The sequence below is a fragment of the Manis javanica genome, chromosome 2 (genome assembly GCF_040802235.1).
Source record: "Manis javanica isolate MJ-LG chromosome 2, MJ_LKY, whole genome shotgun sequence".
Classification (NCBI taxonomy): Eukaryota; Metazoa; Chordata; class Mammalia; order Pholidota; family Manidae; genus Manis; species Manis javanica.
The window spans coordinates 1,939,837-1,963,421 of NC_133157.1; the positions used below are offsets into that span (position 1 = coordinate 1,939,837).

Consider the following 23,585-nt stretch of genomic DNA (forward strand, 5'->3'; position numbering starts at 1 on the left):
GGCCTCCTGCTCTTTGGGGAGCCCCAGTTGACCTGCTCCCCTCTGTGCCAGCCTCCTGGAGCCCCTCTGGAAGATCCCCACCCGGAACTGTGCCTTCCCTGCCCAGGAGGGCCTCCCAAATGATGCCTCTGATGGACAGGGTGGGGCAGCTGGGGCGCTGGGCAGCGCACTGTACTCCCTCTTGCACAGGGAAGCTTCTGACGCTGGGCCAGGATACTTCACACAAGCTGACAAGTTTACTGCTAACTTGGGCAAATGGGCTGGCTGCCCGCAGAGCCGGGGCACCCCGTGAGAATCCTGCAGGGTTCTCTGTGATCAGCAGCGTCCACCCTGAGGGTAGAGCGGTGAGTCCCACAGTGCGTCCAGACCTGCCTCCTGGCTCTGGCCATTGGGGCCGTAAATGCTGGGAGGCTCCTTGACCACCTGGCTGTGAGCACTGCCTGCGGCACCCTGTCCTGGACAGGAGGGAAGTGCAGTGTAGACAGGAGTAACAGCGGCGCCGGGCTTTTTGAGGACAGGCTAGGCTGGTTTGGGGAAGGAACAACCCCTCCCCCCACATCCACACAACAGCCCAGAGGAAGCTAGTCCCAGCAGGGGAGACCAGCCAGGAGGCCGAAGACCTAATTCCCAAAGAAGAGATGGTTTCCAGAACTCTGGAGAGGGACTCCCCTGGCCCTATGACAACCTCCTTTGGCCACCTGGATCCACTGGGCCACCACCCTGGTCCTGGCCTGTCATGCTCTGGTCCTTGGAGCAGTTGACCACACTGTTGAACTGGGTGACAGTGGTGTGGACGGTGGGCACCAGGTGCTCCTTGCCCTTCTTGTGCCCCTAGGACCAGATGGAGTCCAGGCAATGACAGAGTAGCACCTTCTTGGAGAAGGACAGTGTCAGCTGGCCCGGACACACCCTGGGCTCAAGTGTCCACTGTCCCCCAGTCGCAGGGAGGGCCGTGGGTCAGAGCTGGAGCTTAGGATGCTGAGATGTGGCTTGAGCCTGTGGGAGTTGTAGGTTTCTCTGTCCACTGTGAGTGCCCTGCATGGGGGCCCAGCACTGGACACTGGCACAAGAGGGGCCTTTTCATTCATCCAGCCTCACTCCAGGCACTGGAAAGCAGCTCACACTTGCCTATCCAAGGGGGCATCTGCCACCCATCCTGTCTGAAATCCCTGTTCAGAGGCACGTCCCCATGGCAGCCGCATGTCTCCTAAGCAGCCAGCTGCCTAGTAAGGGCTGTAGAACTCCTTGGGCAGGCGGCCTGCAGTCCCTCAGTGAGCAAACTCCCCGAGCCAGTGGCCAGGCCCCGCCCAGCTGTGTCGTCAGGCCTCCCTGAATCTGCACCCCCTCTCCTCTGCCAGGGTTGGGAGGCGCCCAGTCTCCCCTCGGCATGTGCCTCCCTGACCCACCCTGCCCCTCCCGCATTCCATCTCCTGCGACTGGGCGGGGAGTGCGGGGCCTGACGCTTCAGCTCACGCAGGCCAGTCTCTGCAGCCAGAGGCGAGGGCAGGGAGGCTCCGGAGCTGCCAGAGGACAGAAGATCACCCCCAAGCCTGCCCTGGCGCGTGCCTTCCCAGACCCAAAACCATCCCGGAGGCTTCTAGAGAAGCCCGGCCCAGGGGCCCACACAGGGCCCTTCCAGCTGCATCCGGCAGTGGGCGGTGTGAGGCCCGTCTCTGCTCCCAGCCCGCCAGCAGCCGCCGGGGTCCCTCGGGCTGGTCCGGGGAAGGTGACCTGGCGTGTCCCACCTGCTCTGGTCTTGGGCTGGGGAATGGCTTTTGCAGTTTCTGGGTTGTTTTTCCAGCTTTATACATTTTTCTTGTTTTTGTTTTGGCCACAGGAACGGCCAGCCGTTTTCCCTTCTGGCTTCTGGCTCTGATGTCACACTTAGACCAGGGTTTGCACCCCCAGATTAGGCAGGGATTTACTAAGAGGGCTTCATTTTAGATGCCTAATCTTTAATTCATCTGGGATTTCCCTTTCTAATAAGTAAAATGCTAGTTCAAATACAAACAGAAATTAAGTAGTCCCCTCCTATATTCAGGCAGACACAAAAAGCGCCTGTTGTTTGATTCCATTGACAGGAAACATCCAGAATAGAGGATGGAGCAAGAGAGAGCGAGCAGATGGGGGCTGCTGGGGCTGGAGGAGGGTCACTGGGGGGCAAGCGCCCCGGGACAGGGCTGATTCTCGGGAATGACGTGCTCTGACCTGGCCGGTGGTGATGGTCGCACACACGGCACTATATGTAGTGTCTGTGATGTGTGCAGTTTAAATGGCAAGGCATAAATTTTATTTTGTTTTATTTACATTTTAAATGATAAAACATAAAAAACTATGTAAGATGAAAAAAAAGAACTCCAGATGAACACACAGACGGGAGGGGAAGGTGAGTTCTGATGGGGCTGGAGGCGGGCCGAGTGGTTCCGAGCTGGTGCTGAGGTGGCTCCCCAGCCGGCTCTCCCCGCAGGGCTGCAGGGCCCCAAACGGCCCTGGTCTCCCCATGGAGCTGCCGCATCATGTCCTAGATGCAGAGCTGCGACTGGACCTGGTGGCGCTGGGCATGGCACGGGGGCTGCTGCTGGGGGTGGGACCTCGGCCGCTGACGGGAACAGCAGCTCTGGACCTGGCTTTCCTTCTGCAACCGATCTAGATCTTCAGATTGTATGGGAACTGGCACTGTAGGCACTGCTAGATCCTGAGATGGCAGGGACACTGCCAGAGATCAGCATGCCTGCCTTCCTAACACGCCTTTCCAAAGACAGAACCATCCCACGGCCTTTTACAGAAGCCCACACAGGAGCCCACACGGGACATCTCCCAGCTGCGTCCAGCAGTGGGCGGTCTGGGGCCAGTCTTGGCTCCTGGGCCAATAGCAAAGACAGGGCCCAGCACCGGCCCGGAACCATGAGCCCCACCCAGCCCACCTCGCTGCTGCTGCGCACTTGGCATTCTGCTGCCGGATCAAGCACAGACCTGTCTGGGGGCTGACAGAAGTCCTCTGAGGACTGGTCCAGCCAGGTGCCCAGGATGGAGGAGATGGCATTGGAGGTAGGGGGTGGGCAGCAGAGTCAGAGGCCTGGCCTCTCCCTCCATGTGGCCCTCTCATAGTGGCCCTGTGAGGCTGGGCTCCTGGGCCCACCCCACCCTTCCGGGGTCCCTTGGCTGTCCAGCAGGGTCAGGCCTGGTCAGCAGGCATGCTGGGAGTCCCCACAGGAGGGAGTCCTCCACCAGTGGTGACACCACCTCTCCCTTCCTCGGGGAAGCCTGGCACAGTTCTCTGCCTGGCTCCTCCCATTGGACCATCAGCTCCGTGCCTCCTTGCAAGTCTCAGTGCCCTGTCCAGGCCTTAACAGCCCTGGAGCTCCCAGGATGCATCCCACCCAATGGCCTGCTTCTGAAGGCTGGTGTGGGCCCTCTACAGCCCTCAGCTTCAGGACTGTGTTCAGATTCCAAGGGTCTCGGCTCCTGCCAGTGTTCTCTCCATCAGAGCCTCTCCTCTGCACGCAGGAAATGTTCTGTGGGGGGAGCCCCGGGAGGCCCTCAGATTACCTGCCCGTACTTGTACTTTCATACTTTAGGCTTCCAAATCAAAGTGATGCTGATGGATCGGTTTCAAACTGGCACTGTTCTCTGCACTTTCTGAACCAGGAACCCAGGGCGCCCCCACCCAGCCCTGAAAGGAGAGCCTGGGTGCACACTTGGACTTGTCTCGTGGCCTGTGTGCTTCTGCAGGACAGAGAGGGTGGTACAAGTGGGCATGTGTCCACCCACTCTATTCCAGACCCCATCAGGCCCTGCTGCCCCGACATGTCCCAACTGACAGGTCCCTTGGGGCGGTCAGATTCACCAAGAGCAGAAATGCTGGGAGCCATGGGGAGGGGTTCCTGGAAAAGGGCCCCAGACCTCATCCCAGGAAAATGTGTGCTACCAGGGGAGGCCCACCATCGAGTCAGAAGCCCCTTTGAGCAAGTGCCTTGTCATTCCTGACTGCTAGGGGAGATGGTCGGCTTAGGGTGTGGGCGCATCAAGGAGTGCTGAGCCCTAGCACTGCAGACGGCACCCTCAGGGGCAGCCGGAGGACCCTAAGGGCATACACACATTTTGTGTGCCCCACGGGCATCAGAAACAAAGGTGCAGAGACCACACTGGGATCCGAAGGGCCAGGCCGTTTGGCCAAACCTGTTTATTCCTGTTGGAATTGTGCCGCCTGCTCTGCCCGGCCCGTCTCCACCCCAGGTGGGATCACCTTTCGAGTGGCTCACTCTGCAGCCTGAAGTTGTAAAACAGCCTCTGAAACCATGTAGTGGGGTAAGCAGCCCTATCTAGGGTTACTACACTTTAAAATAAAAGTCAATCTGGTGTAAGAACCTTCCTAATATACAAAAGGCTAATGTCAAGGCAGAAGGGAGGCTGCTCAGACTCCAGGGATCAAGCACTTCCGGAAGGGACTTTTCTGGACAGGGTGCCTCTGCACCTGCTGGGTCCCACAGGCAAGTGCAGCCCTGGGCAGTTGGCTGCCAGGAACCATGACTGGTAGCAGGGACCCAATGCCCAGAATGACTAGCCTTCTAAGGACCGTGGCCAGGGAGGGGCAGGGTCCCCAGCCTAGAACAGCCCTGGCTGCTGTTGCTATCTGGAGGAGTGAGTGCGTCAAGGGGAATGACTTGAGCCCGGCCTGGCCTCTGCTCCCGGGGAAGGAGCGTCAGCTGCACCCAGGCCCTTAGCCCCCTCCTGGCCCTGCAGTCGATAGAGGGCCTCGACCTGCCTCCGCTTCTCCTTGGCACGGTTGATGGTGGTCTGGAAGAGCCTGCAGAAGAGCTGGATGGAGGGGGGCGAGTCGTCATTGCCGGGGATGGGGTACGTGATGAGGCAGGGGTTGCAGTTGGTGTCCACGATGCCCACAGTGGGGATACTCATCTTGGCTGCGTCTCTCACGGCCACGTGGGGCTCAAAGACGTTGTTAAGCGTGTGCAGGAAGATGATGAGGTCTGGCAGGCGGACCAGGGGGCCCAGGAGGAGGGGAGCGTTGGTCAGCAGGCCGCCCTTGAAGTAGCGGGTGTGGGCATATTCGCCACAGCTGCGGGCCGTGGTCTCAATCAGGTATGAGAACTGCCGGTTACGGCCCACAAACAAGATGATGCCCTTACGATAGGCCACGTGGGCCGTGAAATTCAGGGCCAGCTGCAGATGCGTGGCTGTCTGGTCCAAGTCAATGATGTCCTGGTCAAGGCGGCTCCCAAAGATGTATGGCTCCATAAACCTGCCCGAGAGCCCACCAAGGTGAGTCAGCAGCCGAGCAGCCAACCCCACCTGCGTCCTCCATCCTGAAGTCTCAGCAGCACCCCACGGTGGCGCCTGCACCTGCCCTCCAGCCACACTGCCTGTTTCCAACTCCCACAGTGCTGGAACCCCCAAGGTGCTCCTCTCCAAATGCTCTTAAAAGGTCCTGCTGGGGTGGCCCCTGGGCTGAGGCTACTCCCTCCTAGTACCTGAGTGGTCTCTGCACTGCGGTGGACAAGGGGCCCCCCCTCACAGGACCCAGGCTGGAGAGTCTCTGGGGCTGCCCCTCACTTTGGTCACCTCAGTGAAGGACACCAACACCCTCGCAGTACTCTGCAGCTTCCCCCCACTTCTGTCCCCGACCCCGCTGCTGCCCCTGCTCTCCTGCCCCAAGAGTCAGGCCCACCCTTCCCTGGATGTGCACAACTACATCCCTCCCTGGCCTCCCACCTCCCTCTCCAGCTCATTCTCAGTACAGCTGTCAAAAGACCATGTGCAAAGGTTAGCCATTAGGACCCCTTGCAACATGCATGGCCTTGGCAACCCTCTCCTGGCCCACAGGGCCTGCCCGCTGACCCTTCTGTCTGTGAACCTACTAACAGTGGGTCCTTCCCCACCTAGGGCCGTGAGCCCCACGGTACAAAGTCTGGTGCGGGGGGCTCAGCGATCACATTTGGGGGGGTGCATACTCAAGCACACTGACACACACCAGTACAAAAAGGGTCCTGGACCCCAAGGCAGGAGGGTCCCAAGCCCCCTGGGAACTGGCACACTCAGCCTGGGGTGTCAGCTACCTGTGCCGGCAGCCGGCTTTGTGTCCCAGGTGCACCCGCGCATCGAAGAGACTTCTCACGGAAAACAGCTCCTTGACGTTGAAGAAGTCGGCGTGCTTGAGGGGCTCACTGAGAATGCTGTGGTGGAGATCTAGGGTGGGGAGGAGAGGACCCCTGGTCGCCAGACCCACTCCCAGCGGCTCCGGGGGAGAGGCAGTGAAGCCCAGCCCTGACCATGGCTTTGCTTCTGGGTCAACCTGGCCAAGCCCTCACTCCGAAGAGGGGCTCAGCCAGCTTTTGGGGGCTCTGCTACCCCCCAGTCAACAGGGGACACTCCCCACCAAGAGTCCGGGGAGGGCTCTGTGTCTCAGAAGTCCAGTGATACGCCCCAAGAAGCCAAGCCCTGCCTTAACCGCTGGACCCCCTTCTCCCTCCCGCCCACCCAGGGGGACGTGCTGGCCTTAGCTCCTTCTCGGATGTGGGCGCCTGACTGAGCTGCGGAGAGCCACCCGCTCAGAAGTGGGTGGGAATGACTCTAAGGCCCAGCCCGCGGGGCTCCTGGGGTCGCCCCTTATATCCCCGCTTGGCCCGAATCCTTCAGGGCTCCACATCTAAGCTCAGGGCACTCAGGGCTCCCGGCAGCAGACGATTCCTTCCCCGACCCGGGGCCCTGAGCGGCCCCCTCGGCCCCCTCCGGCCTGCCCAGGGGCAGGCGTTACCGCTGCTGCCCTCGGGCGGGCTGACGGCGGGGACGGCGGCGTTTCCCAGCGTCCTGCCGCCCGGCCGGGCCGGCCTTGGGGGCGCGGTCCTGAGATGCGGCCGCAGCGGCCGGAGCCAGACACCTGCGGAGAGAGCAGCCCCGTGGCGCGCGGTCCCACGCAGGCCTGCAGAGGAGGGTGCCCGCGCCCCCGGGCGCCCACCTGGGCCGGCCCCGCAGCCCTGGGTGGCCCAGCCCCGCGCCCCAGCCCGCGACTCCGGGTCCCAAGCACTCACCAGCGCCAAGAAGCCGCGGCAGGGCTGGGGCGGCCGCCATGGTGCGGATCCGGATGCTGCCGATCCCGGGCCCGGGCGCCTTTCCTTCCGCCGCGTGCCGGCCCGCCTCCTCGCCGCAGCGCCGCCTGCAGGCGCGGAGGGGCCACTGCGCTCCCCGCCGCCGAGCTCCCGGACCCCGCCCAGGTCCGGCGCGCCCCCGAGTCTGACCTCGGTGCCCCGCCTCCCCCCACCCCGCCCCCAACCAGGCTGGGCGCCGCGGACGCGCGAGGGCCGAGGAGCGAGTGCCAGCCCGGGTCGGGGGTCGGGGGTCGGGGGTCGGGCGAATGCGGTCTGGAGGAGCTCATCCGCTCACCCTGCCCTCCCTCCCGGAGGCCTGGCCACCACTCCGGTCCGGCACTGGGGTCGGGCGGCTCGCCCTGCAGCGCGAGGCGTTCTCACCTCCGGCCGGTCCAAAAACCTCTCGCTCTCCAAAGTCGTTTTAATTTTGAAACACTGACATAGAAAGATTCCATAAACTTAGGCAAATCCAGGCCACGTTTGGACGGGGTTCTGGGGGGCATGCCGTCACAGGGCCACGGGGCTCCCCTGGGGCCACAGCAAGTGTCAGAGCTTTTGTTCGCAGAGCGGCCTTGGGGCACTCAACTCCGGCTGATGTGGTCTGCGAACCGGTTTCTTGGGCCCCGAAATCCGCTTCCCTGCATCTGGGGAAGCGATGGGGGCGCCCCGCGCGACCTTCGAGCGCAGCGTGCAGGCGGCTCTACCCTCGGCACACAGCCCAGGAAGTGACCCCTAGGCCCTGGCCAAGCGCAGGCCTGCTTCCTCGGCCCAAAGGTTCCAGACCTCTCTCGGCAGCCCAGCGGCCCGCACTGCTGGCCCGCAAGGCGCGGCTCCTTTAAGGGTGGACCCGGACCTCCCGTCAGGTGACCCGACCGTCGCCCAGCAACAGGACGCCGCGCCGCCGAGGCCCCTCCTCTGGCTTGCAGCAGAGTTGGCCTGGAGACATGTCGGAACAGAGGCCCCCAGAGTGCTCGGAGCCCACGGCCAGGGATCCCCCGGAGAAAACCAGCGACTACTACCGCGTGGACGCGGACCTGCCCGTCCGGTTCAACAATCCGGCGTGGTTTCGGGGCTATAGGTGAGGACGGTGGGATCCGGTCCCGGCACACCTGACTTGCGCAGGGGCGAGTGGCCACCTGGTGCTGTGGGCAGCCAGGTGCCCCCTTGGTCCTGCGCTCTGCCCAGTCCTGGCCGCGAGCGCCCGGCCCCCAGCCTGCCCGGCTAACTAAGGCGAAAGCACCGGCAGCTGTGAGCCACTGAGTGGGTAGCGAAAGCACAGCTTAAAGCTCTCGAGGCACAAACGAGTGGGCCTCCAGTCAGCACAGGAACAGGGGTGCCCCGGGGAAGTCCCCAAGCCCGGTTCTGGTGCCAGCTCCGTCTCTCCTGCTGAGTAAGCCTCAGCTCGCTACAGCCAAGAGGACGCCCTGGGCAAAATGAATCTGCCACACTCCCATCACCATGCTGCCGAGTCAGCGACCTGGAGCTGTTAGGGTGCAGTGCAACCCCCAGGGCATGCTAGGAAATCCTTAACCACAGCCAGGCAGGGGTGAGGACCTCCCTACCCTCCTCACCTGGTCCTGCCTACAACCCTGTAGAGCAGGGTCTATTATTAGGCTCCTTCTTCAGGAGAGACAGGGTTGTAGAAGGTGTTATCCCTGCCTGACATCTGGTTAACGTGAGGCAGAGATGGGCAGTCTGAACCCACAGCCCACCCAGTTCAACCAGTGACCATAGTGGAGACTGCAGGTGTGTTCTCTCCTGGAGACTCAGAAGTGGAGGGACCCCTCTCCGGGTGACAGCGTCTGGAGGCTGCGCTCCTGACCCACCCAGCTACCCGAGGGCCAACACTTGCCACCTGGGAGTTACTTGGGGCTTTGGCCTGCCTTGGGAAATACAGAACTGAGCAGAGAGGTCAGGGGGCTGAGCCTACCAGGAATGTCAACCCTGCCGTCCACAGGAGCCCACCTTCATGGCTGCATTGCCAACCTGGGGCATTTCCAGCCAATCTCCATCAAATAGTAAACAGCTGTGATTTGGGCCGAATTAGAATAAATGAATGGAAACTAGAGCGTGTTTCTCATCTCCCAGGACCAAGGAGCCCGCCTCAGTGTACAGGACCAGTAACCAAGCTTACGGGAGCAGAGCCCCCAGTGTTCATGAGATGCCGGTAAGTGGGGAGCGAGGAAGGGTGTGTGCCGGTGGGCGTCTGCAGGAGGAGCCAACCCCCAGGCTCCCCAAAAGGGCCACACGTGAGGGGGCACAAAGCTCCAGTATCACACAGTGTGAGGAACAGGGAGGGTAGAAACACACACACGACTGAACTTAGCAATGAGATGTGTAGAGGATGAAGAAAGTCCACATATGCTTGTCCAAGATGCCTTCAAGGAGGGGACCCACTCACACACACACACTGACTCTTGCAACTTAAGGCAGGAGGTTTTGAGGCAAATAAATGAAGAACTGCTTGCTTTCTGGAATAATACTCTGTTTTATAAGGTAGGTACTTATGGCCTTAAGAGGAAATACCGGCCAGAAGCCTAGGTTGCAGGAGGACGAGGGATGTTGGTGGACTGGGGGATCTGTGCCTTTGGGGAACCCCAACCCCATTTGGAGATTGACCTCATTCCATGGGGCCTCCTAGAACCCACACTGCCCCTGCTGGGTCCAGGTGGAAGGGCCAGATGTACCAGCATAAGCATCCACTGGAAAGCAGGACAGTAGGGCCACCCATTTGGGATGACAATGTTGGTTTTTCTTCCAAAATATTCATCATTTGAAAAGATCTGGATGACTGCTGAACTGCGTTTTGCAGGGGGCATAGAGCTCCTAGGAGATTACTTGTTTAGAAAGTTTCTAGAGCATTTGACAGTCACTTTCCCAGAATCCAGTAATTTCAGGTTTTCCCCAGGGATCAGGTATTTCCATGAAAAAGATGAACACACTGACAGGTGCAAATGTACATCCTGTAAGCTCGTGGCTGGGCTGTGGGACGCGAAGCCCCAGGCTACTGTCAAGGCGAGAGGACAGGAGGTTTTTCACGCCACTTACCCACCTGCTCTGTCTGCAGCCCGTTTTTCTGATTCTTGACGTGAGTGTGGACTGGATCCAGGGAGCAGCTCTCGGTGCTGCTTACTTCCCAGGTGGGAACAGAAAATAAAAATGCTTTCTTTGCATAAGGATTTGTGAAACCCATGGAACTTGATGACACAAAAAGTGACCCTGAGTGTCTGTGGGCTCCACTGATGCTAAGTCATCAGTGTTGGCCCAGAGGTAGCATAGCCACCCACCAGAACCCAAGGTGTGGCCAGCAGGGGAAGCTGCAGGTGTGAGGCAAGGTGCGGCCACGTGGGAGCTCCATCCACCCTGCTCAGTTTCCTGTAGACCTAAAGTTGCCCTAAAAATAAAGTCTATTAAAAAAGTAATGCACCAAAGCCATTTCTCTTTGCACTTGCTTCCTGCCGAGGAGACAACATCCGGTGAGCCGCTTGACACACTGCTGCAGAATGGCCGTCATCCAGTGGAACACACCTGGCAGGGGTCCTGGCCACTTACGTCAGAAACCTCAAGGTCACCTGCTAAGCTGTGTGGCTGGAGCAACTGCCACCCCTGGGCGCCTCACTGTTCCTCAGCACCGCCACCCCAGTTGCTCGGGCAGCTCCTCCTAGACCTCTCGCCTGCCGCAGTGTGGGCACTGGAATCTTTTTAAAGCTCTACAAGAGATTCCAACACACAGCCCAGGTTGAAGCCCACTGTCGTACATGTTGTCTCTCTTCTACAGAAGAGAAGACTGAAGGTCAGAGAGGCCCAGTAATTTGCCTTAGTGGTGCAGTTGGTAAAAGTAGAAGTAGGGCCGCTTGGGGTCTGACCCCCAAGGTAATGCTTGTGACCACACCCAGGTGTGGAAATGCCTCGCCCAGGTGGCCCCATAATCGATCCTTCTGGTAGCCATGTAATCGTGAAAGGAGGCACCATTATTAGTTTCTCCGGGACATCAGGCGTGCATCGGGATGATCTGGGACAGACTAGGCCACCCTGCCCACTTCAGCCTCTCTGCCGCTTAGGAACAGGGACACTTGCTTACAAATTATTCTTTTTCTTTCCAAAATACCTAAGGACTGATTGCTCAAGAGTGTTGTTATGCGTCATTAACCCTAGCATTCCCTTTTCACTTCCAGAAGGTATTCTATCCAAATTCGAGTAAATTTTCCAGACAACTCGCAGCTGGAGGAATGTTCCAGAACAATACTTTCAACGTCCACGTGGAGAAGAGCATGGTGACAGGTCCCGACAACTACATCACCCGCTATGACCGACGTGACTTCCACCCCAGTTACAATGTCCACAAGCCGTCCATCTGCGACTGAGGCCCTCCAGGGTATCCTGACTCCAGCAGCCGACCCACCCAGCGGAGCGGGAGCTGCTGTCGCCCTTTGTCCTCGGGAATGTGCCCAGTTGTAAAGGCAGAGACCTCACGGCTCTATCTGAAAATGTTTTCCTCTCTAGATTAAAAAAAAAAATATTGAAGCAAGGTTGGCAAGGGAATGATTTGTACCCGGGAGTTCTCTACTTGGTGTTCACTTACAATGTTCAATAAAAAGGTTAAAAAAAAAAAGGCCATGGCAGGACATATTTTTCTTAGGTGTGGGTAAGACCTGCGTGAAGTGGGTTTTTATCTCTATGTGGTTGGTCCCCGACCACCATTGACTGTGACCTAGAGGGTCCTGAATAAGAGAGACATTCTGTGTGATGGTGTGTCTGTTCAGGACAGATTTCCCTCCCTCAGTTCATAAGAGCAGACGTGCCCGTTAGAGGGAATCTAGGAAGAAATGAAGCTGGGCAGGAGAAACCATTACCTGCCACTGGTAACATCTTGTCTACAGAGATTTTTACCCAAAGAGATTTTACTTACATAAGAATTGGGAAGAAATTAAACACTATAACTGGCCATTTCTTCATTAAAAACTTTTTATTATTAATACACCAAAGTAAACTTTTTGGCAACATTCTTAGTGTCCAATTTGGAATGGAAACTGTTTCCAGAGGAAAATCAGTAAATGTAATGAAAAGATACCAAGCTGAGCCTGAAGCCAGGATGTCTGTCATGTCCTTTCGCTGGAAAACCAGTGGCCACTCCAGGCATCACACTGAGTTAGTTCTTACAACCCTTCATTAAAAATATCAAAATACTGAGAACACTTCTGTGTTTAGCCTCTGTTGAAAGAAAAAAAGGAAAAATGCATATCAACCAAGTTTCTAAGCCCACCGGAAGAATGAAACCCTTTCCTGCCTGGCAGCCGGCTACGCAAAGCACGGAACTCCAGGGGAGAAAAAAAGCCATTGGGCAAAATAACTTTTTTCTCCCAGCTTAGAGCTGGTGAGTCACGTAGCAGGACAGCTTCATCCAAGCCAAACACATGTGAGGCCACCTCACTCGGACCGAGTCCTCAGATCTCAGCCAAAGGCCGCATCAGGGCTCAGGCTGAGCATCGGCTGAGCTGATGCTGAAAAAGAGACGCGAGCTTGCCCACGGGCTTCCAGCGCTAAAGGCCTGTGATTGGGCCCTGGGGGTGTAGTGGGTCCCAGCCAGGACACTGCCATTTGTGCAACAGCAGCTACGGAGTACACGTAAAGCTTGACTCTGTGCATTCAGTCTAAGGAGAACAACTTAGCATTAAGTTAGACTCTGCGCTTCATTCAAAGAACAAATGTCTGGAAAGATGGAAAACAAACGCCTTTGAGAGGACACACACACCCGTCCTCTGGAAAACTCAGTGTCTCCAGCTTAGGCCCTAATACCCACGTGCCGGTGCCCAGGTCCCTCTCCACTGGTTTGCTGTCTCGGGGACTTGGATGTCATCACCCCGTCTGGCACTCACACTGGGCCAAGTCTTCCTTCTGTACCTTCATTTTCAGATGGAAAAACCAGGGTCCGAACGAGGTGTGCCGCAGGCCCTGGGCTTGAACCTGCTCTGGGCGGGACCTGGGAGGGATGCGGTCATGGGCACCTGACCCCACAGACCTGGCCCCTAGCTCTCCATACGAGTCGTACAAGAACACCAGTGATGGTACCTTTCGTGAACTTTCAAACATATTTTCACACTGGAATGTTTATGTGTTGAGGGGAAAAGCAGAGTCCAGACGGACGGGACTGACAAACGCTGTGAGGATGTGTGTTTTGCGTGGTTGATGGCTGACAAAAGGAAGATGCATCTCTCTCAGTCCCCCGACCTCCGGATGGGGTTCTTTCGAATCTTAGATCCAGTCAGGGCAATTCCAGAAAAGGGGGTGGGGATGGGAACACTGAGGGCAGCCAAGCCAGCTCCCGCCACCCTTCCGGGTGCTGGGGGTTCCTAGAGACCCCTCCTCCCCCACGGGCGGATCTGGACTTGATTGGGCCTTTTTATTCCACTCTGAGAGGAAACAGTGAGAAATAAGTTCTCATAACACTTTACCAGTCACTTAACTGAGCTGCCAGTTTGGGCTAAAACCATTAACTTCTTACTCTAACCGTGTGTTTTAATTTATATTTATGTATTTCTTTAGTCACCCATTTTATCTTTTAACTAGAGTCAATTAGAACAAATGGTTTCAAATACATATGAACATATGATTGACTTTGGGAAAAAGACCTCTATGTCCAGCACACAAATACCAGAAGCCTCAAAGATTCTACAAGTAAGGTACTGTTCCCGCACCCCCACCCCCCACCCCAACCCCTGGACCCCAGCAGCCTTGCCTGGTACGGACCTGGCTGTGGTTTACAGATGTGGATGGTGGAATCTGTGCTGTTTTCCCCCCTCTAAACAAGCCCTTACGTGAATCTGGGGGGGGGAGATCAAAGCGGCAATACTGTTCATATTTTTACATAAGCAGATAAGTGCTGGTATTTAAATTTGGGGCCTCATGGCCCAACGCGAGTATACATCAGCTTGGGGGAACTTGCTGACTATTCAGATTCTGAGCAGCGTGGAGTAAGAGCAGATTCTCCAGAGGAAGACCCTCTCCTCCCTCCTGGGAACAGCAGCCCCTACCCCTAGGGCTTTGTTTCTCCAGCCCCCATTCCTATCCCGACTGGGATTTCTGAAATGTGCCCATTTTTTCCAGGAAAGGGGGTAGTTCCTGCAGACAGTTACACCACCGTGACACAGCCTGGAGCGCTGGACACTTAAAATCAGGCCTCTCCCCTTCTCTGCATTAGATGAAATGAATACCTGGTCCCAGGCACGGATGGTTGCCCAGGAAGTGAGAGAGCAGCTTGCCGGACTGGTCTGCAGGTCTGGGTGGCTGCAGCTTGACCTGGTAACACGTGCCCCCGCCCTGCACAGGCAGTGCACACTCTGCATCTCACGCAGCAGCTCCCAGATTCTGCCAGATGTGGCTGCGTGGTCAGGCCCAGGGCCGTGGAGGTTCTGCAGAGCTTTGGCACACAGCCAGGTGCCTCCTTGACCATTTTCCTGCCTCACTCCAATCCGGACAGGCTGCGGGGACCCTCTGACCTGTGCCCTTGCATGCGCCAGAATCCACCTAGGGTGTGCGTGTGGATGCAAAAGCGTTCCTGGCGTGGTCTGTCGGCAGCCCCAGGGACGGGCTGGCATGATCAGGTTTATGTCCAGTCTGTGCAAACAAAGCATGTGTAAATGGCTGTGGTCTGCACTGCCCAGTAGCCACACAGAACGCAGTGTTGCAGAGGCTGCAGGGGCTTGGAGGCAGGAAGGGAGGAAGGTGTGAAGGGTCCCAGGTCTGGGGGAGCCAGGGATGGCCAGCAGCAGAGAGGTGCTTGGAGCTAAGCACACTCACTGAGGGTGGGGGCCTCATGACAACAGCCCGCACAGTCACCCTGCAGAGGACAAACGGATTCACAAGCAGCACTGATTTATTAGCATTAAAAAGGCTCTTCTATACAAAAAAAGAGAAATTTTTTTTGAGTGTTAAAAGCACTCCTAAAAATTAAATAAAATTTGAAGTATAGATTACATGAATTGTTGTCCTGGAAGCACTTAAGTGAATGTTTTGACAGTGGACCCACCACATGCACACCATACAGGTGCCCAGCAGCCTCGCGTCCACAGGGCCCTCGTCACAGCATCTGCGCGACAGGTCTGGACTGGGGGTGCCAGTGAATGTCCGTGTTCGGGTGCAGAGGTGAATCGCTGCTAAAACCCAGGTTGGGGCTGTGTGTGGACAGTTCCCTTGCATCTTGGAACACCTACTCAATTCTGCTGCAAAGTAAGCGTCAGGTCCATCCCAGCTGAATCCCAGGGGTGAGTTGTGAAACCTGGGGCAGCCGACGCCAGTGTGCCAGACAAGAGCACGTACATGATGTGACCAGTCAGTGCCCAGCCCCACGTGACACAGCTGCCCTCCCGTCTCTACAGCAGCCTTAAGTAGGAGGCCCAGGGTGCCACGTTCTTCCCTGTTCCACCAGGCTAGGCTCAAACACACAGTGAGTGCTGGCAGAGGCCGGGGCCTGCCTGCGAGTGCGCCACGGTGCAGGGTACAGTCCTCACCCCCTCAGACAGGCAGGCCTCAGGTGTCAGAAACATCTGCTCAGCTGCGTGAGCACACCCTGGACTAGGCACCATGCCCTGGAGGGAGCTGGTGTTGTGGCTGGTTGCCAAGGTGCCCACGCACCAAAACCCATAAAGCTGCTCTGACAGGGCTTCCTCTCTGGCACAGATCGAGGAAAAGACATGCAGAATGCACAAGCTGTCTGTTACCCTTCACAACCATGACCAAAAATGAACAGCAGCTCCCATATAAAAAGAGGTTTATTGAACTGTTAGGACCAAACAGACTGGACATTGCACGACGCAGGCTCAGGCGGGAACCAAGGGACCTGCTGCTGACACCTCGCGGGGGTTTCTCCACGCACCTCAACTTGCTCATGGGCCTTTGTGCTTTGAAGTGGTTTTCCCATTGGAGGTGAGACTGTAGTGTTCAGAAGACATGCTCTGGCCTCCTGGGACCGGGGCCCTTCACGTAGCAAGTGCTAACTAGGAGCTTCCCCGCGGGGACTGTGGGCATTTTTTTCAGGATCCTCGGTGGAGGCATCAGTTGCCGCCTCCCAGCAGTCCACCGGCAGGCCCTGGGCTATCACGGTCCCCTGGCTGTGGTGGTCCCCTAAAGTGTTGGCTAATCTAGACTAGTCGGGGACCACAGACACCTGCAGCTAGGAATGCCCTTACAAACCTGACAACTACATTTTCCAAAAATATCCTTTACAACACTTTAAATAATTTACAAAAAAGCTACAAAAATCATATTTACCAGGACACGTCTGTTAAGCAACAAGGGCATTCACGCTGGGGCACGTATGTGCAGGGCTATGCAGAGTGGCTTCCCACTTCCTCCCTTGGTCATGGACATTACCTACACACGCAGACACACGCACGCACATGTGCTCCCCACAAGGATGTGGGTGCGACTCACAGCTTGAGGGCCCTGCCCTTGGCCGAGGGGCTGCTGCCACCCTCTTCCACGGATGTGTCGCTGAGCTCGCTGGCACCACTGCCCAAGGCCTCTTGGTCCTGCTCATCTCTGTCCACTGACCTTGGTCTATACCGCAGGTCTAAAATGCTTTCCTCGGGGCCTGGGCGGCCCCTGTTGTGCAAACTGTGTGCTGCCTGCAGCTTGTGGCTTGGCCAGTGGCCACCCTCCTTGGTGAGCAGGTGTGAGCTTCCGAACACTGGCCCGTGGCTGGCTGGGCTCTCCCCGAAGGCCGCAAAGGATGGGCCTTGCAGAGGCAGACTTAGGGGGCCACTGAAGAGGCCAGCCTGCCTGCCCCCCCAGGAGACGCTCTTTCCAAAGTGGAACAGCTGTGTGGACAGCAGTGAGGAGAAGCCTGTGAAGGGCAGGCCTTTCCTGGAGTCTGTGGCCAGGCCGGGCGAGCACCGGGCCTGGCCCTCCTCCGGCCTCTTCTCCCTCTCATTGCTGAGGCCTCCTTTCCATCCCACATCCCCACTGTCTGCACTTGGTGCCCACGGGCTCTGCAGCCAACCCTGGTGGGCGAAGTCAGCCCACGGGAGGGCCAGGCCGGCCTGGGGTGTTCCCTGCCTGTCTGGTCCCGGGATCCGAGTCTGAGGGCTCTGGCCCTGGGCACTCACAGGCAGGGTGCTGGCATGAGTGCAGCTGGGACGCAGACCCAAACCATGCTCCCCAGCAGCAGGCTCTGCCTGCCGGGGGCTCTGGTCTTTGGGAGTACAGACACTTCTCCTCCCCGCTGGCGACCCTCTGGCAGAGGCAGTGCCACTTCTGGGGGGTGCCAGCTCCCATCTGGCCAGAGCGGCAGGGATGCAGGCCTGCTCGATGCAGGGGCTGTTTTTCTCAGGGCCCCCGCCAGGGACAAGGGCTCTCCCTGTGCACCTCAGACCTTCACCTGGCAGCTGAGTAGTGCCCCGTCCACAGTGGCTCCGAGTACACACGCCGGGCTGGAGGGCCAGGGCGGGGGATGGCATCTTCCGCCCTGGCAGCTCTGGCCTGGGTGCGCTCCCTGCCCCAAGAGTGGTGGGGCACCCTCCTGGAATTTCTGAACTGTTCACAGACTCTTTGGCCTTCTCAGCTAAAAACTTCCTGATCTCCAGTTCGATGCTGTCATCGCTGTCCACAGAGCTGCTGTCCTCGGACGGGGATCTGGGGCTCGGGGCGGCACCTTCGAGGTCATGGGCGTCCAGTTCACTGGGGAGCAAGCTCCCTTCCAAGGCTCTGCTCCACGGGCAGAGGGCCGGGGGCACAGCCCGGGGCCTGCCGTCTGGCTTTGCTCTCTCTGCCTCTCTGCAGAACGTGCTCAGAGGCTTTTTCACCGTGTTCTCCCTGCTGTCTTTCTTGGACTTGGAGAGGCAGCTTTTCAACATATGTGGGCTTCTGTCTTTCCAGTCTTTCTGGAGGCCGCCAGGCTTATCCAAGAACTGTGTTTCGGTGGTGCTGAACCGGACCTTCTTCCTGCACACGGCTCTGGGTTCCTGAAACCTCTTGAGCTGTCGCTTGGATCGCAACAGGTCCTTGATGGCGGTGTCCAGGTCCTCGTCGCTGTCCAATGAGCTGCTCTTGTCGTCAGAGCTCTCGTCGATGCTCCTCAACTCTGCTGCCTTCCCGGGGCCTGGGGACACACCATCCCTCGTGTCCGGGGCGCTGAGCTCATCACCTAGCCTGGCCGTCCTGCAGGGGAGAGGCTGGCCTCTGATCTCGCCCTCCCTTGGGGAGGGCTCGCTGGCTTTTCCCTGGCCAGGGTGCACTTTCGCCTGGCTGTGCTCAGCATCCCGGGCACCATCCTTTGCCACCTGTCTTGTTTTCTTGGGTGTGGACGGCTGTACAGGGTGGCCACCTCCACTGCGTTTCCTCCTGCAGCTCAGCGATAGATCCAGGGTTTTAGAGACAGGAGCCTTGAGGCCACCAGCAGGGCTGCTGGGGTTAGGCGACAGCTGTGGGCTCTGGGCAGAAGGCAGGCAGGTCTCTGTTCTGGACAGCAAACTCCCTGACTGTGCCTTCAGAGCCAGGAATGTCCGGATTTCCTGCTCTATGCTGTCATCGCTGTCCACGGAACTGCTGTCACCATCAGAGTGGGAAGGCACGTTTGCGGGATAAAAGAGCGGGCCAGTGGACAGGGGTCTGTCACTGCCCTCCTCGGGGGCCGGCAGGATCGCCTTGGAAATGTCCAGGATTGCTTCCGCGCACATCAGCTCGGCAGAAGTGTCTGCCTGGCGTGAGGCCCGTTCCACAGGCTCGCTTTTGGCAGCTGCATTTCCTGGAGGGGCAGAAGCTTTGGTTTCCTTGGGTGGCTTGGAGGGATGGTCAGGGTCAAGGCCACCGAGGCCGAGGTCCATGGCCTTCATGGCCACTGGCTTCTTCTTGTTTGGCGTTTTCCCGTGGGCTTCGGGCCAGGCACTTTTTGCGGAGTGGCTTGTGCTGTGCGCAGGGGAGTCAGGCCCTCTCTCCCCGGGCAGGGTTTTCTGTGCAGGGTCCCCGCTTGCCTCCCTTCTCTTCTCCAGCTGGTATAGCTGGATGGCCTCCTCAATGCCGTCATCGCTGCTGGAGTCAGACGCCTCGTGTCCCAGGGCCGTGCTCTTGACTCGCTTTGCCCTCCTCCCGGGGCCGATGTTCCTCTTGATTCCACCTTTATTCTGGGCAACTTCTGCAGGACGGCAGGTGGAGGCTGGCTTCGTGCTGCCCAAGCTCTTCGGTTCGGTGGCAACCTTAGACCGGAGGCCTCTGGGCTGGGTGTTGGCCTTTACCAACCTGGGAGGTTTCCGGAAGACAAACTCCTTGCAGGCCCCTGGCAAATCCTGCCGATGTGCCTTGATGACCGGCTCTTTGCTGGATCTAAGCGCCGATTTGGCCAAGTTGTTGCTGGGGTCTGGTTCTCTATCTGCAGAGACTTCACACTTGGGGGTCTCCTGTTGTCTCTTCTCATTCAGGAACTGCTCTATTTCCGCCCGGATGCTCTGGTCCACGGAGTCGTCACTGCTCACACTGACTGGGGAAGCGGAGCCCTGGTCCTCGGCAGCTCCCGCACGGCGACCGGGGACAGCGCTGGAGCCGGGAGCAGGTCTCAGGGGACACAGGCCAGAAGTGGTGCTGCTCTGTGGAGCCCCTAATCCGCCCCGGCTGTCCCTGCCTGTGGCCCCAGCCGGCTGGGCAGTTCCACTCTTGGCCTTCAGATACTCTTGAATCGCTTCTTCAATGTCCCGGTCCACGGAATCGTCGCTGTCCGAATCCAGCACCAAGGGGCGAAAGCCTGCAGCTTCTTTGTCCCCCGGGGTGTCGAAGTCAGGGGCAGGACCACAGGCTGAGACTGCGGCGTCGCGGGCTCTGTCTGCCCTTTGGCTTCTCTGCAGAGCACGATCACAGCTCATGCCCATAGCAGCCTTGTCGCTCTGAAGCGTGCTGATGACCATCTGCACCTTGGCACTCACGGAAGCTCTCGAGACACCCTCTTTTGGCTCTGAGAAGCACCCAGGAAACCTAAAGCTCCCTGGTGGGCCAAAGGCCTCCCATTTCGACTGGAGAGCGACCACAGGAGGGGCGTTCATGAGGAACATTCTAGCAGACAGGGAGAGATGTGCAGAGAGGCGACTCCTTATTCTTCTGCCTGTTTCACATCCTGGGAGCAGAGAGGACACTGCCACTCTGTTAGTGCATATGGCCACAGGAAAACGGCATGCCCGGGAGAGTCGAGAGCGCCCCCAGGACCCGCCGACCCGCTGGCTAGGGGTGCTTGGGAAGTTCCTCCAGCCTCCTGGGCCTTCGTGTGCTCAGCTGCAGAGGGAGGCCTGCTGTGAAGATTCAACAAGAGAAGGCATCTGGGCCACCCCCCACAGTGCCCCCAGGAGCACATACGGGGTCACTTTCCCCATCCCGCCATTCTCACTTTGGGCGAACGCTTCTTTGTAGGTTACAAAGAACAGCTTAGGGCTCCAGGCTCAGTGAGACTTCATGGGTAGGTTCATTCTTGGCGTGAACAACAAGCTCCTGAAACACAAAGTCACGTGGTGAGCAATTCCAAAGCTACCTCTCCAAATGTCCTTAAAGAGTCATGTACACTGAAGCCTTTTTGTTTGAAAACATCAAGTGTGTATTTGCCAGATGGTTTCATGGGACCGTGTCATGATTTTTAGCTAATTAGCACGGAAGTTGCCCCAAACATAGTAATGCACCGCTTTTCATCCTGTGTGGTTACACCACAGCTTCCAAACCTCAGACCTAATTGGTTGTGTCAGAACTGCTGGGCCAGTCTGGGGAGCGCTTTGAAGACCTGCTTGCAAACAGCCTTTACACTAGAGGTCTGGGGCATTGCTGCAGAGAGGGCTACAAAACAGGCTGCAAGTAGTCAATTAGCAAATACAAGATCCATCACACAACTGTTAATTCTTAACATGTTTCTCTGACCTCTCCTGACCACCCCCCCTGCCAAAGTTGGAATGAATGCAAAGCTGCCAAGATGCGAGAGGAGAGCTCTGCAGCACTTACAGAAACAGGAAAATTGAGTTCTGTCCCAGAAATGGAGCTGGGCCAGGCTGTCACAACCCTGGGAACCTGGGTGGGTGGGCTGAAACTGGCCCGTGTGTGTGCTTTGCTTCAGAGGTTGATCCTTCTTTGCCTGGAGTTTCCTTCCTGACAAGCACATCTTGGAAAGCTACCATAGCGCTTTCCAGGAAAGCATGGCAAGGACACCGAGGCACAGACATGCCCAAACAGGTAAGACAAGCAGCTGACCAGTGGTTGCAACAACTTCAGAAGTGAGCCATTTGCTTTTGCTGATTTGTGCTCAAAAAGAGAAACTAAAATAAGAGTTTCTTGCAATTACCTGAAATTCTCTTTAAGGCCAGGTTCGGTGTGGTGACACAGCAGCCAATGTTTGCAAAGCATCTCGGGGATTAGGTGTCCTCTGCTGTGTAGCACCTTGCCCACTATTTAAACAGACTTTGTAGGGGTGAAAGACAACCAGGGATACCTAACTCACAGGTTGAAGCTGCAGATAGGAAATTATTTACTTGGAGTGAAACAGCACTACTTTAAGGGCTCCATATTAATTTCTGGGAGCACTCATCCTGAGATAACTACAGTTTGTCACTGTTACTCTCACCTATCCTGGGCCATAGATGGGACACCATAGGATGGTGATGGGGAAGCAGGTGAGCTGTCTGCCAGTCCCTAGGTCACTGCAGCCCTGATCTCCCTTTCCCAGAGCATCACCCTCCGGGGAGGTCCCCCTATAGCTGCCAAGAAGTGGGGACCAACAGTGGGTGGGGGGCTCTTTCACTGGCGAGGAGGCTGTTACCACCTTGCCTTGGTCGTTAGTGAAGCTGCCTCTGCAAAACTGCAGAGATTTATGAGAGGGTCACACAGGCCTTGGGCTGTGAAGAGTTTAAACCAAGAATAAATACTATCTTTAAAAATGGGCCCAGGGATAAGCCCCAAAGCCCTGGGCGGCAGCGATATCTACACTAGGTAGCAAACTCGAGGGAAGGGAAAACGCTGATCTCTACGAATCGTGTTTACCGTGTTCACCACTGTCAGACGATTGTAGACAAGAGCTCTGACTCCCAGTGAACAGTTTTCCGAATTGTCAAATTAACTAGCGCAAGAATGAGGTTAAACTTTCAGAGGGACTCTCCAGCGACAGCTTGCAGCTTTCAAACAATCAACTACATGAGCTGAATCATTCAGAGCCCCCCCCCCCAACAGTGTGTGCAGAAAACTGTGAGCTGAGGGGCTCGGCTTCACTGCCACCTGCACCCGGGAGCCCAGGACTCGGCCTCCAGGGACACCTAGCCCTGCACCTTAAAGCCTCATTGTGCCAGAATTTAAAAAGTACTGCGGGCACCCAGGCGTCTCAGTCTAGACACCAATCTAGGGAGGACAAAGCCGCTCATCCTCCTTGCACCAAAGGCCCCAAATGCTCTGCTCTGCTCACCAAAGAACGGTTCAGCTCCTGTTCTTACCTCCCGGCTGGCGGCTCTCCCCCAGGGTGAGGGGGTCGGGGTCAGGGTATGAGGCCGGTTAGGACGGCCGGCGGCAGCACACATGCCTCTCCAGCCCACCTGATGTGGGCGTGGGCTGGCATTCCTGCCGGGAGGCGAGGCTTTACAAGGTCTCCAGGACGTGCCCCCCAGCAAGGCGGCGGCGCCACTGCCGGTGCTGGGGAGCCCCTCACGGCTGACCCTGGCCTTTCACGGGGCTCTGGCGCTTCCCGGCTCCAGGCCCGAACCCGGGGCGCCCACCCCACACAGCCTCTGCCAGGAGGCGTCCCTGCGTCCGGAGCTGCCACCAGGTTCTCGGCCGCCAGGTAAGCGCGAGCCCCTCCCGCGGGGAAGGGGTCCGACCCCCAGGGGCTCTGCGCCCCGGGCTTGTTTTCGGGCTCGGCCGCTCAGCTCCCGCCCCTCCCGGAAGCCTGCCGGGCGCCGGGGGGTCCCGCCCTCGGAGGCGGCCCGGCCCTCGGCCTTGCCGCGGGGGCGCAGGCCCGCCGGAAGCCCCCGCGGCCTCACCTGCGCCTCACCTGGGCGCCCCGCCCGCCCTCCCGCGGCGCGCAGCCCCGGCGTGGGGGCCGCCTCTCCGCCCGGCTCGGCTGCAGCCCCGCGCGGCCGGCTGCCACCCCGACCCCTCGGCCGCGGCCGGCGCCCCCCCGGCCTCCCGCCGCCCGCGCTCACCTCGCCCGCGCGCCCCCCCCCCCCCCCCCCCCCCCCCCCCCGCCGCCGCCTCGGCGCCGGCCGCGCGCGGGTCCCGGCGGCCCGGGGAGGGCGCCGCGCGGCGGGCAGCGCGGGAGGCGGGGCGCGGCGGGGCGGGGCGCGGCGGGGCGGCCCCGGCCCCCTCCCAGGACCTACCGGCGGCGGCGGCCGCGCTCCGGAAGCCGTGCCCGGTGGCTGGGCATCATGGGAATGGCACGGCCGAGTTCCGGGGGAGGCGCGCGGCCCGGCCGGACCCCCGCCCGGCGGGCGCGCGCCCACCTGCTGGCCGCGCCGCGGGGCCGCCCCCGGCCTCGCCCCCGGC

General features: G+C 58.5%; 3 protein-coding genes across 7 annotated transcripts; 1 reads left to right on the top strand and 2 right to left on the bottom strand.

The window, feature by feature from the left end:
- Positions 1 to 4,146: 4,146 nt before the first annotated feature.
- Positions 4,147 to 8,049, bottom strand: MRPS2 (mitochondrial ribosomal protein S2). Its single transcript, XM_037007729.2, has 5 exons — positions 7,977 to 8,049; positions 7,047 to 7,211; positions 6,773 to 6,895; positions 6,075 to 6,204; positions 4,147 to 5,260 (listed from the first exon to the last, which is right to left on the bottom strand). The coding sequence occupies exons 1-5, from the start codon at positions 8,047 to 8,049 to the stop codon at positions 4,651 to 4,653; spliced, it is 1,101 nt and encodes a 366-aa protein (XP_036863624.2). The 3' UTR covers positions 4,147 to 4,650.
- PIERCE1 (piercer of microtubule wall 1) lies at positions 7,485 to 11,722 on the top strand. Of its 2 annotated transcripts, none has more exons than XM_037007732.2 (3): positions 7,485 to 8,181; positions 9,192 to 9,270; positions 11,282 to 11,722. In XM_037007732.2, the coding sequence occupies exons 1-3, from the start codon at positions 8,048 to 8,050 to the stop codon at positions 11,465 to 11,467; spliced, it is 399 nt and encodes a 132-aa protein (XP_036863627.1). In that variant the 5' UTR covers positions 7,485 to 8,047; the 3' UTR covers positions 11,468 to 11,722. The 2 variants fall into 2 exon arrangements, with proteins under 2 accessions (XP_036863627.1, XP_036863626.1); XM_037007731.2 differs by having other exon boundaries at positions 7,487 to 8,181; positions 11,279 to 11,719.
- Positions 11,723 to 14,943: 3,221 nt separating this feature from the next.
- Positions 14,944 to 23,554, bottom strand: PPP1R26 (protein phosphatase 1 regulatory subunit 26). 4 transcript variants are annotated; one of them, XM_037007733.2, is made up of 3 exons: positions 22,541 to 23,100; positions 21,403 to 21,567; positions 14,944 to 20,567 (listed from the first exon to the last, which is right to left on the bottom strand). In XM_037007733.2, exon 3 carries the CDS (start codon positions 20,135 to 20,137, stop codon positions 16,529 to 16,531), a length of 3,609 nt encoding a protein of 1,202 aa, XP_036863628.2. In that variant the 5' UTR covers positions 20,138 to 20,567; positions 21,403 to 21,567; positions 22,541 to 23,100; the 3' UTR covers positions 14,944 to 16,528. The 4 variants fall into 4 exon arrangements, with proteins under 4 accessions (XP_036863628.2, XP_073077951.1, XP_073077953.1 ...); XM_073221850.1 differs by lacking the exons at positions 21,403 to 21,567; positions 22,541 to 23,100 and adding an exon at positions 23,420 to 23,554; XM_073221852.1 differs by lacking the exons at positions 21,403 to 21,567; positions 22,541 to 23,100 and adding an exon at positions 23,246 to 23,268.
- Positions 23,555 to 23,585: the final 31 nt, after the last annotated feature.